The following is a 16,155-nucleotide window of genomic DNA, read 5'->3' as shown; positions in this document are numbered from 1 at the left end:
TATCACTACAAGCAGACTGCCTGATGTGGGGCAGCCGAGTAGTCATGCCTCTGCGAGGTAGAGAGGCATTTGTCCGGGAGCTCCACCGTGAGCACCCGGGGATCGTTCTCATGAAGGCCAAAGCCAGATCCCATGTCTGGTGGCCTGGTATTGACGCAGACTTGGAGCTCTGCGTCCGAAGGTGCACCATTTGTGCCCAACTCAGCAATGCCCCCAGGAAGGCTCCACTGAGCCCCTGGCCCTGGCCTACCAAACCGTGGTCACATAGACTATGCGGGCCCATTCATGGGCAAAATGTTCCTCATGTAGATGCATTTTCAAAGTGGATCGAATGCACCATTTTAAACTTGAGCACAACCTCCACCACTGTGGAGAGCCTCGCAATCATGTTTGCAACGCATGGAATCCCTGACATATTGGTCAGTGACAATGGTCCGTGCTTCACCAGTGCAGAAATCAAAGACTTTATAATTGACCACGGCATAAATCACGTCAAGATGGCACCGTTCAAGCCAGCCTCCAATGGCCAGGCGGAGAGAGCAGTGCAAATCATTAAACAAGGCATGCCTAAAATCCAAGGTCCCACGCTGCAGGGTCGCCTGTCACGACTGCTGCTGGCTTACAGATCTCGTCCGCACTCACTGACTGGGACCCCCCCCCACGCAACTGTTGATGAAAAGGACTTTAAAAACAAGGTTCTCATTAATCCTCCCAGACATGCACGAAATCGTTGAGGCAAAGCGCCATAAGCTGACTGAGCACCATGACAGAAATTCGAGGGGGAGATGGAATGAGATAGGGGACAAAGTGTTTGTACTAAACTATGGCAGGGGTCCCAAATGGCTTGCAGTGACAGTAACGGGCAAGGAAGGAAACAGGCTACTGATAATACAAATGGACAATGGCAAAACCTGCCGGAGGCATGTAGACCAAGTCAAAAGCAGATTTACCAACAACACTGCGGAACCAGAGGCAGACTACAATGTGGAACTCGCACCACACCTGGTGGACAGACAGAGGGAACAACCTGAGGAAAGACCAATCGGAACAGACAGCCCAGGCTAGATACCAGCAACCATACCCAAAGAAAAACAGACACCAAGGCAAACAACTGAACCACAACTCAGACACTCCACGTGCGAGCGTAGACCACCTGAGAGACTGAACCTACAGACAATAAGACCTTGGGGGAAGGTGATGTCATGTATCTTACATTATTGCATATAACTGTATCCTAACATGCTATACATGACTGTAATAAGATATGACCTGTAACCACCAGCATACCTTACCACCAGGGGTGCACTTGCAAGAGACAGGTATATAAGGACAGGTCTCAGGCAAGTGCAGCATTCCAGAGCTGTGAAATAAAGGTGCAGGTCCAGAGTGACCTTGACTTCACTACATGCCTCGTGTGAATCTGTACTGAGGGGACAGGACTTTACAATTTATCAGCAGCATGCACCCATGGGGATGGTCCCTGGCAGTCAGTGGAAGGATTGCTTTGCATGGGATCGGGGGTTTCAGCGAGATAGGGAGGGATGCTGGGCTGGGGAGGCCCATTAAGGGACCTAGCAGGAGTACTTCTGCTTCTTCTGGCCCCCAAGGAATTCTAAAAGGAGAAGATGTTTAATGCGAATCGTGGCCAGTTAGCACCTTCCGCTTTGGATCTGCTGCCAGGCAGCCAACAGCGTGAGACTTCCCAACGTTACAGTTAATTCTACATCGTGGCACCAATGATGTTAACTCGGCCGCCTTATGTGAGCGACTCGGCAATGGTCTGATTTGGGGCAGTATACATTTAAGTGGACAGGAAGATGGTGAGTTGAAGCCAGAAAGTAGAATTTTTAATTCTAACCCCTCCTACGCACTATTGTGTCTCTGTTACAGCTTTAAAGGTTTTTTTTTAGAGCTACTCATTCTTCGTTGAAGCACATATACAGGGCATTTTTGAATGAATTAGTTCGGTACTAGAACCACTACTTAATATATATTAATTAAATTAATATATTTCTGATGAAGGATCATCGACCTGAAACATCCTCTCTCCATAGATGCTGCCTGACCTCGTGAGTATTTCCTGCATTTTCTGTTTTTATTTCAGATTTCCAGCATCCGCAGTATTTTGCTTTTGTATATATAATAATGAATTGGATTTGAATGTACAGGGCATAGTTTCAAAATTTGTAGATGTCACAAAACAGAGGATAGTGATAGACTTCAAGAGGACATAGTCACGTTGGTGAAATGGGCGAACACGTGGCAGATGAAATTTAACGCGGAAAAGTGTGAAGTGATGTATTTTGGTAGAAAGAACGAGGAGAGGCAATATAAATTAAAGGGTACAATCCTAAAGCGGGTGCATGGACAGAGACCTGGGAGTATATGTGCACAAATCATTGAAGGTGGCAGGGCAGGTTGAGAAAGCCATTAAAAAAGCATACGGGATCCTGGGCTTCATAAATAGAGACGTAATGTACAAAAACAAGGAAGTTATGAACCTTTATAAAACACTGACTCAGCCTCAACTGGAATATTGGCCTGGAAATCCCGGCCTCCCCGGATCCGCACGAAATTTCTATGGACCTGGGAAGACATCGGAAAAGTCGGTTTTCAGCGCACAATGAGGATGCGCTGAAAACCGGCTTTTTCGATCTGTCAAGCGAGGACATTTGCTTGGGCAAAATTGCGGGATTTACGCATATCTTGCCCAGCAATGTCCTCCAAAATTCTTGCGCCTGAAAAAGCAGGCTCATAGCCTGTTTTTACAGGCGTACGTGTTTAAAAACATACATAAACATAATTAAATTAAATTAAATAAACACATTTTATTGTTAAAAACTGCCCATTCAGGTAAATTTATTTCTAACCCGAATAGCAAAACTTTAAAAAAAATCCGAAAAATATTATTTTTTTCTAACTTTAATTTCAATTAATTTTAATTATGTGAGGCCTGTTTTTTATTTTTTATGAGTGTGGATTTGTTTTTTTCCCCATTAATAGCAATGAGAACTCTTAGATATGGAGTTCTCATTGCTATTAATGGAAAAGCTGTGGAATACGTACCTGATTGGCTGAGCAGTCACACGTGACTGCATCTTCTGTGTGGGAACCCTCCGGACAGGAGCGTGCTTCGCAGCACGGGAAGAGAAGGCCTCCTCCACAGAATCCAGGGTGCCTCCAAGACCACCAGGTAAATTCGTAAAAATTCTCTGGTCGGAGGCAATTGTCCGCGGAAAGCCTCCGACCGGAATTTCAGGGCCATTGTGTCCAATTCTGGGCACCGCAGTTTTGGAAGGATGTGAAGAGTGCAGAAATGATTTACGAGAATGGTTCCAGGGATGAGGGCAATTAGGGATGGGCAATAAAGGCTAGCTTTGCCAACGACGCCCTCATCCTGGAATAAATAATAAAAATAAAAATGAGGGACTTCAGTTACGTGGATAGACTAGAGAAGCTGGGGTTGTTCTCCTTGGAGCAGAGAAGGTGGAGAGGAACTGTTCCCATTGGCAGAATAGTTGAGATTTTAGCTGATTGGCAAAAGAACCAAAGGCGACCGGAGGAAAAACGATGGTTCGGATCTGGCATGCACTGCCTGAAAGGGTGGTGGAGACAGACTCAATTGTGGCTTTCAAAATTGGATAAGAACTGGAAGGAAAAAAAATTGCAGGACTACAGGAAACGGGCGGGGGAGTCGGACAAGCTGAAGTGCTGTTGCAGAGAGCCGGCATGGGCTGAATGGCCTCCTTCTGTGCTGTAACCATTCTATGATTCCATTACTCTATGAATTAATTTTTCCCTCCCATGAAGACATGATGTAGTGTCCTACAGACGCATCAGAGAATCTGGGGGTTACCTTTTCTCTCTGTGCAGCCGTCTAGTCATTTACCACCAATTCTGTACAATCCCTCTGATGTGAGCCCTGACTGAATGCAACCTCTCTTGAAGCTGTCAATTTGCTCGTAAACCCAGAAACATTATGGAAATGAGGCCTGGCCTTCCGAGTTTCACAAGGTTGCGGAAGCGCCGCTCGTTTCCGTCATCACACTCTCTGTTCCCGTCACCCACTCAACAAGTGCCAATGATAATGTTGGGACCAATAGCTTGATACAACTGAATCCAAATAGTTTCAGCTGTAACCAGTGAACCAATATGACCTCTTTCTGGAAAATAAGGGTCTTATTACAAATATAGCCACACCTTTTTACATTAATTTCACTTACTAACAGCATCTAAAAGCAACGTCCCTTTGGCCTGTGCACCATACTAATTTTTTGACATTTTGATGCTGTTCCTTTTTAAAATGATCAGCAGGCCTGTTATGTAAGCATGCCAATGATGTACTGTAACAATCGACCTGAATGTACCTTCACCCTGTATATACATAGAAACATAGCATGATTATGTGGATTGTACCAAATCTTGTTGACAATATTAGCATCTTTGTGGCCTGTTGTTTCAAATTCCTCAGCAAAGCTATTTCCAAACAAAGATTACAAAAGCAAAATACAGCAGATGCTGGAAATCTGAAATAAAAACAGAAAATGTTGGAAATACTTAGCAGGTCAAGCAGCATCTGTGGAAAGAGAAACAGAGTTAGCATTTCAGGTCGATGACCTTTCATCAGAACTGGAAAATGTTACAGATCAAACTGGTTTTAAGCAAGTAAAGAGGCTGGGGAAGTGGGGATGTGAAGAAAGAACAAAAGGGAAGGTCTAGGATAGGCTGGAAAGCAGGATAGAGTGAATGACAAAAGTGATGATGATGCAAGGCAAAAGGGGGTAGGATGAGACAGGTAAAGAAACAAATTAAAAACAGAAAATGCTGGAAATCTCAGCAGGCAGGGCAGCATCTGTGGAGAGAAAAACAGAGTTAACGTTTCAGGTCGATGATCTTTCGTCAGGACTGCCGAATGTTCGAAAAGAGTACTGAAAGGGGGAGGGGAAGAAAGAACAAAAGGGAAGATCTGTGATAGGGTGGAAGGCAGAAGTGAATAGAGAGACAAAAGAGATGATGGGCCGAATTGAAATGTTAATGCAAGAAGTTGGAAAGAGGATAGTCTAGATAGGGTGTGAATGGTGGAATAATGACCAGCTGCCATTAAAAACAAAGAGATTAAAAAAACATAAGATCGGTGGGGGGGGGGGGGGGGGGGCGGCTGTGGGGAAGGGAGCCAAATATAGGCAGAGGTTATCAGAAATTATTGTATTCGATGTTGAGTTCAGAAGGGTGTAAACTGCCTAAACGAAAGATGAGGTGCTGTTCCTTGAGCTTCATTGGAACAGTGTATGAAGCCAAGGACAGAGAGGCGAGAGTGGGAGTGAAACAGTAAATTGAAGTGACAGGTGACCGGAAGCTCCAAAGAAAGATTGGTCAACTGATTAGTAGATTTTATTCCCCATAGCTATATTCTTGCCCAAAGAAAACTTTTGGACTGCGTCAAGGATTATTCCATTTGTTCCAAATCTAACAAATGGGCATCCTTGAAGCAAATATAATTCAGAGCATCTATAAAGCTGCAAGTGGAGCAGTCCTCTCACTTCAAAAAAGATTATTTACTAGATTTAGTAGCTTAGGATGATTCGAACTTTGGCCAGATTGTCCTAATGCCTGAAGTCCCTGATTGTCCTGCAAGGACCCTCTCCTCCTCCTCTTAACTTAACTACTTTATTTTGCTTATGATGCCTGGAGGCTGTCAACAATGAAACATATAGATTACCATAGATCTTTTAAATCAGCAATGTACTGCATGTATCCCTCCCATTCTGCCCTCCCTTTAAGGGTTTGCAAAGTTGGGTGCATTGGGCCTTGACCTATTTCTTTGTGGGCTAGTTCAGGTCAAAATGGTATGAAGTCTTGTGGCCATTATACACTTTATATACAGTACAAGAACAGGAAGGATCACACAAGAACAGAAGAAATAGGAGCAGGAGCAGGCCATTTGACACCTTGAGCCTGCTCTGCCATTTAATAAGATCATGGCTGATCTGATCATAGACTCAGTTCCACTTCCCTGCCCACTCCCCATAACCCTTTATTCCCTTATGGCTCAGAAATCTGTCTATCTCCACCTTAAATATATTCAATAACCCAGCCTCCACAGCTCTCTGGGGCAGAGAATTCCACAGATTTACAACCTCTGAGAGAAGAAATTCCTCATCATCTCAGTTTTAAATGGGTGGCTCCTTATCCTGAGACTGTGCTCCCTAGTTTTAGTTTCCCCTATGAGTGGAAATATACTCTCTGCATCTAACTTGTCCAGCCCTCTCATTATCTTATATAGTTGGATAAGATTACCTCTCATTCTTTTGAACTCCAATGAGTATACACCCAACCTACTCAACCTATCTTCATAAGTCAACCCCCTCATCTCCGGAATCAACCTAGTGAACCTTCTCTGAACAGCTTCCAATACAAGTATACCTTTAAATACGGAGACCAAAACTGCACGTAGTACTCCAGGTGTGGCCTCACCAATACCCTGTACAGTTGTAGAAGGACTTCTCTGCTGTTATACTCTATCCCCCTTGCAATAAAGACCAACATTCCATTTGCCTTCCTGATTACTTGCTGTACCTGCATACAAACTTTTTGTGTTTCATACACAAGGACCCCTATGTCCCTCTGTACTGAAACACTTTGCAATTTTTCTCCATTTAAATTATAATTGGCTTTTCTATTTTTTCTGCCAAAGTTGGTAACCTCACATTTTCCTACATTATACTCCATCTGCCAAATTTTTGCCCACTCACTTAGCCTGTCTATATTCTTTTGCAGATTTTTTGTATCCTTCTCACAATTTGCTTTCCCACCCATCTTTGTATCATCAGAAAACTTGGCTACATTACACTCGGTCCCTTCATCCAAGTCATTAATATAGATTGTAAATAGTTGAGGCCCCAGCACCGATCCCTGCAGCACCCCACTAGTTACTGTTTGCCAACCGGAAAATGACCTGTTTATCCCGATTCTCTGTTTTCTGTTAGTTAACCAATCCTCAATCCATGCTAATATATTACCCCCAACCCCATGAACTTTTATCTTGTGCAGTAACCTTTTATGTGACACCTTATCGAATGCCTTCTGGAAATCCAAATACACCACATTCACTGGTTTCCCGTTATCCACCCTGCTCGTTACATCCTCAAAGAACACCAGCAAATTTGTCAAACTTGATTTCCCTTTCACAAAACCATGCTGAGCCTGCTTGATTGAATTATGCTTTTCCAAAGGTCCGGCTACTGCTTCCTTGATTGAATTATGCTTTTCCAAAGGTCCGGCTACTGCTTCCTTAATAATGGACTCTGGCATTTTCCCACCGACAGAGGTTTGTAAGTGGTTTTGTACCTGGTGGCTTCGAATCACCCCTCTTACAATAGTTCAAGACTCCGGAATTATAGTCGTGAGCAGTAATATACAGTCATAGACAGATCTTTTCAGTCTCGACTGTCACAATGCTTTTATTCAATGAAAACACAGCGGCACCCAGTACAAACACATCCTGGTGGTGTAATACAAACACAGTACAACACACAGTCTTAAGTTTTTGCAGTGGATGTTTTCGCCGAATCTTAGTTAGGCTAACCGGTCTATAATTTCCTGCTTTCTGTATGCCTACTTTTTTAAATAGGGGCGTTACATTTGCGGTTTTCCAATCTGCTGGGACCTCCCCAGAATCCAAATAATTTTGGTAGATTACAACCAATGCATCCACTATAGACATAGAAACATAGAAAATAGGTGCAGGAGTAGGCCATTCGGCCCTTCGAGCCTGCATTGCCATTCAATGAGTTCATGGCTGAACATGCAACTTCAGTACCCCATTCCTGCTTTCTCCTTGACCCCCCTAGTAGTAAGGACTACATCTAACTCCTTTTTGAATATATTTAGTGAATTGGCCTCAACAACTTTCTGTGGTAGAGAATTCCACAGTTTCAGCACTCTCTGGGTGAAGAAGTTTCTCCTCATCTCGATCCTAAATGGCTTACCCCTTATCCTTAGACTGTGACCCCTGGTTCTGGACTTCCCCAATCTCTGCAGCCACTTCTTTTACGACCCTAGGATGCAAGCCATCAGGTCCAGGGGACTTGTCCGCCTTTAGTCCCATTATTTTACCAAGTACTACTTCTTTAGTGATAGTGTTTGTATTAAGTTCTTCCCTCCCTATAGCCTCTTGATTATCCACTATTGGGATGCTTTTAGTGTCTTCTACTGTGAAGACCGATACAAATATTTGTTCAATGTCTCTGCCATTTCCCTGATCCCCATTATTAATTCCCCAGTCTCATCCACTAGGGGACCAACATTTATTTACATTAGCCACTCTTTTTCTTTTTATGTACCTGTAGAAACTCTTACTATCTGTTTTTAACGTGTATAACTTCCTGATGTCACGATGTCAGTCCGCAAAAATGTTTTAAAGGATGGTGTTCCTTGTGCTGTCACACTCTAGTAGTGTGTCACGCCTATCTTCATTTTGAATAATGAAAGTATTAATATGGTATTGGTTGGTAATTTTACTTTAAAAAAAAATTAATCAAAAATTGACTGATCTACATACAATAATGGAATGCTTGTCAGCAAGATGGGCAGAGGAAACATTTCAAGGACACACTCGAAGCCTCCCTGATAAAGTGCAACATTCCCACTGACACCTGGGAGTCCCTGGCCAAAGAGCGCCCTAAGTGGAGGAAGAGCATCGGGAGGGCGCTTAGCACCTCGAGTCTCGTCGCCGAGAGCATGCAGAAAACAAGCGCAGGCAGCGGAAGGAGAGTGTGGCAAACCAGACTCTCCACCCACCCTTTCCTGCAACGACTGTCTGTCCCACCTGTGACAGGGACTGTAATTCCCATATTGGACTGTTCAGTCACCTGAGAACTCACTTTTGGAGTGGAAGCAAGTCTTTTTCGATTTCGAGGGACTGCCGATGATGATGACACCAATTGAATCTGAGTTCAGCCGACCAACTGCATGCATTTTGCTTTTTCTTTATTAATTAATAATTGAACTTTTTTAATATTATAGTCAGTAAATATTTTCCACGCACATGGTACCAGTGCATATACTTGTGATCTGCGAACAAATGTTGACATCAATGTTGTCGCTAAAAAGGTCACTATATCTCCAAATAATGACAAACTTTATTATAAACTTGAGGGATGCAGCAATATCATTTTTTATAATCCAGTTGTAATTGTTGTCCCTGACTTTGTTGGGATTTTGACCGGGACCAGGAAAACATTTGTCACAGTGGGGAGTGAAGAAAATGTGAAAAGAAACTCTATATATTTTAATTGAATTTTGTGGGTTACCTCCTGATTTTTTTTCCTGTTTTGCCATCCTTTCTTGAAGGTAATGACTTATGCTCAGGTATAATATGTGGGCATTGGAAGCTGCCATATGCCCCCAAAAAGACCATTCTCTACATATGATACTGTTTAGTGTATGTTGGCAAGTAATTTGCCAGTACAACACTTTGGACCTTCCTGCTCGGTGTGTGTCAGTACCACAGTATGGGTGCATTTACCCACTAAGTCACTGGGAGAGCCCTAACTTTGGTGTTTGAATGAGAAACCATATCATGAATTCTTAAGTTAGCAAAGAAAATATCTTTTAACCTCATTGTCTAATGTATCTCCTTTTATGTTTTGCAGGCAGCTGGCAACGTGTGTTACACAATGTTTGCGTCGCAAAACTGGTTCCAGTGTACCTTACTGCGGGTAATGAAGAAAAGCTGTTTGTTATTGGAGGAGGCAAGCAAAAAGCACTGACCTTCCTTGGCATTATCAAAGGTTTGAAAACTATGTGCATAATAGAACTGATGATGTACAATATTCAAATCCTGTCTTCTACAACTTTGGACATTTTGCTTTGAAAGACCACAAAAATAGATAACTTGGGATGTGTTATTGAAGAACAAAATAATTGGGTAAACCAGAGACAATTGCAAGTGTTTCTGGATGGATAAAGGAAATGCAGCGAATGTGGTTTCTATGGATTTTCAAAAAGCATTTGATAAGGGAACATCCAAAAGTCTGAAGGTGAAGATAGTGACAATGACAGGCTCACCTCCAGACCTGTGAATACCTCTCCACTAGTTACGAGGCTGAAACGAGATGGGTACTGCAGAATAGTGGTTATGGACTCCCAAAGCAAGCGCTCTTCTCGGAACTCCTTCACGGCAAGCGAGCCAAAGGTGGGCAAAGGAAACGTTACAAGGACACCCTCAAAGCCTCCCTGATAAAGTGCAACATCCCCACCGACACTTGGGAGTCCCTGGCCAAAGACCGCCCTAAATGGAGGAAGTGCATCCGGGAGGGTGCTGAGCACCTCGAGTCTCATCGCCGAGAGCATGCAGAAATCAAACGCAGGCAGCGGAAAGAGCATGCGGCAAATCTGTCCCACCCACCCTTTCCCTCAACGACTGTCCCACCCATGACAGGGACTGTGGCTCTCGTATTGGACTGTTCAGCCACCTAAGGACTCATTTTTCTGTGATAGGGTGGAAGGCAGAAGAGATTAATAGACAAAAGGGATGATAGTGCAAAGCAAAGGGAGAGGATAATGGGACAAGTTAAAAAACAAAAGATGAGTCCAGATAGGATGTAAATGGAATAGGCTGAATTATCAACAGCTGCCATGTGAAAAAGAAAACAACAAAAAGAATAGGGGCAGATGTTGAGTCCAGAAGGCTGTAAAGTGCCTAAATGAAAGATGAGGTGCTGTTCCTCGAGCTTGCATTGAGCTTCATTGGAACAGTGTAAGAGGCCGAGGACGGAGAGATCAGAGTGGGGAATTAAAGTGACAGGCGACCAGAAGCTCGGGGTCACGCTTATGGACTAAACGGAGGTGTTCTACAAAGCGGTCACCCAATCTACATTTGGTCTCCCCAATGTAGAGGAGACTACATAGTGAGCAGCGAATACAGTATACTAAATTGAAAGAAGTACAAGTATCTCGCTGTATAACCTGGAAGGAGTGCCCTGGACAAAGGAGGTAAAAGGGCAGGTGTTGCATCTCCTGCGCTTGCACGGAAGGTGCTGTGGTAAATGGCGGGGGTGCTGGGGGTGATTGAGGAGTGTCGCGGAGGAAGCGGTCCCTTCGGAATGCTGAAAGAATCATGCTGGAGGTGGCAGAAATGGGGAGGATAATCCATTGAACGTGGCGGCTGGTGTGTTCACATCTCACCATGGCAGTTAAAACCATAGGTTTTTTAAAAAAATCTAAATGAATTAAATCTAAATATTTAGTGGCCATGAAGCTGTCAGATTGTGGTAAAAACACAACTGGTTAACTTGCCGTCATTACCTGGTCTGGCCTATATATGACTCCAATTCCACATCGACGTGGTTGACTTTTAATTGCCTTCTAAAATAGGCTATCAAACTGTTACAGAAAAGGAGAAGAAGAATTAAACTGGACGGACCACACGGCTTCAACCTAAGCATTGGATTCGTACATTATTGCAGGTACACCCAGCCTCGTTGTTCTCCTCACTAATATCTGGGGGCTGGTGGTGAAGTTGGAAGAGCTATCCCTCAGACTAGTCAAGTAATACTTACAGAATCATATCTATCAGCCAACGTCCAAGAATCCTCCATCTCTAAGGATGTCCTGTCGCACTGCCAGGTCTGACCCACCAGAGATGAGGGTGCAGTGGTATACTGTCAGGTGAAGTGGCTTTGGCAGTCCTCCATTTACTCCAGACCTCATGAAGTCTCATAGCTTCAGTTCAAACATGGTTAAGGGAACTTACTACTGATTACTGCCTACCCCCCTGCCTCCGTACTCCTCCATATTGAATACCACTTGCAGGAAGCCCAGAGTGTAGCTAGGGCACACATGTACTCTACGTGGGGACTTCAATGTCCATCAAGAGTATCACCACGGACCGAACTGGCCGAGGCCTGAAAGTAGTACCACCACTGACCGAGCTGACAGATTCCTGGAGGGGTCGCCCATTTAAAGCGGAGATGAGGAGAAATTTCTTCTCAGTGAGTTGTGAATCTTTGGAATTCTCCACCCCAGAGAGCTGTAGAGACTGAGTCATTGAATATATTCAAGGCTAAGATAGATCCATCCGAAATTGCCCCCAGGCCAGGAGCGGCGGGAACGGGTTTCTGCGTCGTCCGTGTTGCCGTCCCTTTGGGCATGCGCTGACCATCCACCGACCGGCAGTGTCCCGCTTTTGGACTCCCGCGGGAAATTGCTTGCTGGTCGATGCTACTGACAGCTTTCCCCTGTGTGTGCCTATGTGGCACGTCCTTCTTTAAAGTGGAGGGCTCACTGCCGCGATCGGCGTCTTCTTTACATTGTCGGCCGACTGCTAGGTGCCCACTGGTTCGGTTGGGCCACCAACAGGCAGCCCCGCACCCTCTCTTGGGTGCCGGGCTGCTGGCCTCCCTGGCGGCCCAGTGAGTGCCACTGAATTGGCTGCAGAGTTTAACTAAAGGGGAGGGACGTTGTGACGCATCAGCGTGGCGCGGCATGTCTGCGTTGCGCTGATTTCATAAGCGCCTCGCTGACCTGAGACCGCCGGCATCTGCCCCGTTTATCCACTTCTGTCGAGGGCAAAACTGCGTGAAACACCATCGATTGGGGCGGTGGATGCACTAAAAAAAAACGGTCAGTGCGTCCCGTTTGGTGGGGGGGCAATTTCAGTCCCTTCATGTCCTTCCTAAAGTGTGGTACCCAGAATTGGACTCAATACTCTAGCTGGGCCAAACTAGTGTTTTATATAGCTTTAGTATAACTTCCTGGCTTTTGTACTCTATATCTCTAGTAATAAAGCCCAGGATCCCATATGGTTTATTAACTGCTTTGTTAACCTGCCGTACCACCTTCAAGATTTGTGTATTTGACTCGTTCTCGCCAATCTACCTGTCACAGATGCATCTGTCCATAACAGTATTGGGAGGAATGACCACAGCACTGTCCTCATGGAGAGCAAGGGGGAAACGAAGCACTAACTTAAAAAATTTTGATAATTTAGCGCTATGCACAAAGGATTCTGAAGCTCTTTGAAATTGGGCTTTAGCGCCCCAGGTAGGAATAGGAGGCGGTAAATCAAGCGCTAATGACCTCAGTGGGGCGCTACCGAATTTCAGATGACTTGCATTCAGCAATCATCCTTCATCCTACACAGGCTCTTAATGGCGAGTTTCTATCAATGTGCAGATGCTCATTTTCAGCAGCCCCGGAACTGAAGTCGACCTGAGAGCGAAACACCTCAGACTATGGCTACTGCAAATCCAAATCCAAAGGAGAGAGCTTGGCGGCTCACTGACGCTGCATTGGAGGCATTGGTGGCGGCAATGGAGCAAAGGAGGGAAGTGCTGTTCCTGCCAGTGGCAGGAGGCCATTTCCCCAGCTCTTCAGGGCAATGTGGAGGGCAGTGGCACAGGAGGTCTCGGCCAGTAGTGTTATGAAACGCAGGGTAGCCTGACACAGTGCCGTGCCTTGCTCCAGCCCTGCCCCTCTGCCCTCACCGTCTTATGCTTTTAGATCATCATCATCATAGGCAGTCCCTTGAAACGAGGATGACTTGCTTCCATGCCAAAAAAGGATGAGTTCACAGGTGTTTCAATGATGGACCTAATATTCCAGGTCCTCGCAATAATGTATCATGATGGCTGATTGATCCAGCTAGTCAGAAAACTCACCCTCTAATGCTTTCTGTTTGTGTTTGTATTTCGTTCACCTATCAGTGACATCATAGACATAGACATAGACATAGAAAATAGGTGCAGGAGTAGGCCATTCGGCCCTTCGAGCCTGCACCGCCATTCAATAAGATCATGGCTGATCATTCACCTCAGGACTCTTTTCCTGCTTTCTCTCCATACCCCTTGATCCCTTGAGCCATAAGGGCCATATCTAACTCCCTCTTGAATATATCCAATGAACTGGCATCAACGACTCTCTGCGGTAGGGAATTCCACAGGTTAAAAACTCTGAGTGAAGAAGTTTCTCCTCATCTCAGTCCTAAATGGCTTACCCCTTATCCTTAGACTGTGTCTCCTGGTTCTGGACTTCCCCAACATTGGGAACATTCTTCCCGCATCCAATCTGTCCAGTCCCATCAGAATCTTATATGTTTCCATGAGATCCCCTCTCATCCTTCTAAACTCCAGTGTATAAAGGCCCAGTTGATCCAGTCTCTCCTCATATATCAGTCCAGCCATCCCGGAATCAGTCTGATGAAACTTCGCTGCACTCCCTCAATAGCAAGAACGTCCTTCCTCAGATTAGGAGACCAAAACTGAACACAATATTCCAGGTGAGGTCTCACCAAGGCCCTGTACAATGTAGTAAGACCTCGCTGCTCCTATTCTCAAATCCCCTAGCTATGAAGGCCAACATACCATTTACCTTCTTCACCGCCTGCTGTACCTGCATGCCAACTTTCAATGACTGATGAACCATGACACCCAGGTCTCGTTGCACCTCCCCTTTTCCTAATCTGTCACCATTCAGATAATATTCTGCCTTTGTGTTTTTGCCCCCAAAGTTGATAACCTCACATTTATCCACATTATACTGCATCTGCCATGCATTTGCCCACTCACCTAACCTGTCCAAGTCACCCTGCAGCCTCTTAGCATCCTCCTCACACCTCAAACTGCCACCCAGTTTAGTGTCATCTGCAAACTTGGAGATGTTACACTCAATTCCTTCCTCTAAATCATTAATGTATATTGTAAAGAGCTGGGGTCCCAGCACTGAGCCCTGTGGCAATCCACTAGTCACTGCCTGCCATTCTGAAAAGGACCCGTTTATCCCAACTCTCTGCTTCCTGTCTGCCAACCAGTTCTCTATCCACGTCACTACATTACCCCCAATACCATGTGTTTTGATTTTGCACACCAATCTCTTGTGTGGGACCTTGTCAAAAGCCTTTTGAAAGTCCAAATACACCACATCCACTGGTTCTCCCTTGTCCACTCTACTAGTTACATCCTCCAAAAATTCCAGAAGATTTGTCGAACATGATTTCCCTTTCATAAATCCATGCTGACTTGGACCGATCCTGTCACTGCTTTCCAAATGCTCACTGCTTTCCAAATCCACCAATTAAACAACCAGCGGATATTTTAGGTTATCACAGTTCAAACGGGGCCAGATGTGAGCAGTGAATGAATGGCGCTGGCTGTTCATTAGACTTCCACTTGTCCATAGACATTCCATGGGGTTTTGCATGGCAAGTTGCTCTCAGCAGGACATCCAACAGGGCATCTGGGATGTGTTAATTGGTCCAAATGCTGGTGATTAGCAATGGTTTTTGTTTTTAATTTTTCACATTTACAGCTGAACCTCAGATGATTTCCTCGTCCTTTCATTCAATGTATTTTATTGACTCTTCTGGAAATTTAGCACCCGAGTAAGAAATGATCGAGGGCACTTCACTTCCTCTCAGACGGCTGGAAGAAAAGATCCGCGCTCAAAACCGGCCCGCCATCCGCTCAGAATGGAGAGCTTTGCTGATAGTCACAATCCACATTAATTGTGTCTCTGTCCATATTCATTGTGTCACTGAAGAGTGGCTTTGGTTGTAAAGGCGAATTTTATGAATGTGTACTCCTGGCACAGTGTCGTTCTCATCTGAGGCAGATATTGAGTAACAAATTTAATTCTTGGTCTAAATAATCATCCCTAAAATATCTGGTCAAAGTCTTCCAAAACAAGGAGTTTTCAATCATACAATGAAAAACTACCAAGAGATATCAGTGAGCATAGGGTGAATTTATCGCAAGGGATGATCGGGAGAACCCGTGCGGCAATTCTCCACCTTATTCTCCTCTTTAGCATTTATTTGTGATAGCTTAAATATAGAGATTCTTCATTTGTTTTATAATCCTGACTGTGACTTGCTAATCCGTTTAAACTATACCTTGTTTAGATGGAGAAGTGACTTTCGCTTCGATGTTGGACCCTGCAGGCCAAGGAGTGTGTACTATAATAAAAAGTAGGATTCTGAGAGTAATCAATTTATTTTTGAATATAAACCTTTTTTATTCATAATGGTATTTTTTACTCTATCTTCAGTCGGTTCTGTTATTTCTTGTACTTTGATGGTGGACACTAACCTGAAGGATGCACAGACCCTCGGGATCCCTTTTTGCTGTTTTGGTCTGAGACCAGTCACTATAGCCCCAC

General features: G+C 44.5%; 1 protein-coding gene across 1 annotated transcript in view; it reads left to right on the top strand.

Moving 5' to 3' along the window:
• Positions 1-15,865, top strand: part of LOC139239227 (cation channel sperm-associated auxiliary subunit gamma-like) — a 210,025-nt gene extending 194,160 nt beyond the window's left edge. The window contains exons 7-8 of the mRNA XM_070867911.1: positions 9,654-9,791; positions 15,307-15,865. Coding sequence (XP_070724012.1) covers positions 9,654-9,791; positions 15,307-15,383 — 215 coding nt within the window. The 3' untranslated portion in view covers positions 15,384-15,865. The remainder of the gene's footprint in view (positions 1-9,653; positions 9,792-15,306) is intronic.
• The last annotated feature ends 290 nt before the right edge of the window (positions 15,866-16,155 follow it).

The sequence above is a fragment of the Pristiophorus japonicus genome, chromosome 26 (assembly GCF_044704955.1).
Source record: "Pristiophorus japonicus isolate sPriJap1 chromosome 26, sPriJap1.hap1, whole genome shotgun sequence".
Taxonomy (NCBI): domain Eukaryota; kingdom Metazoa; phylum Chordata; class Chondrichthyes; family Pristiophoridae; genus Pristiophorus; species Pristiophorus japonicus.
This window is presented reverse-complemented; position numbering and strand designations above follow the sequence as displayed.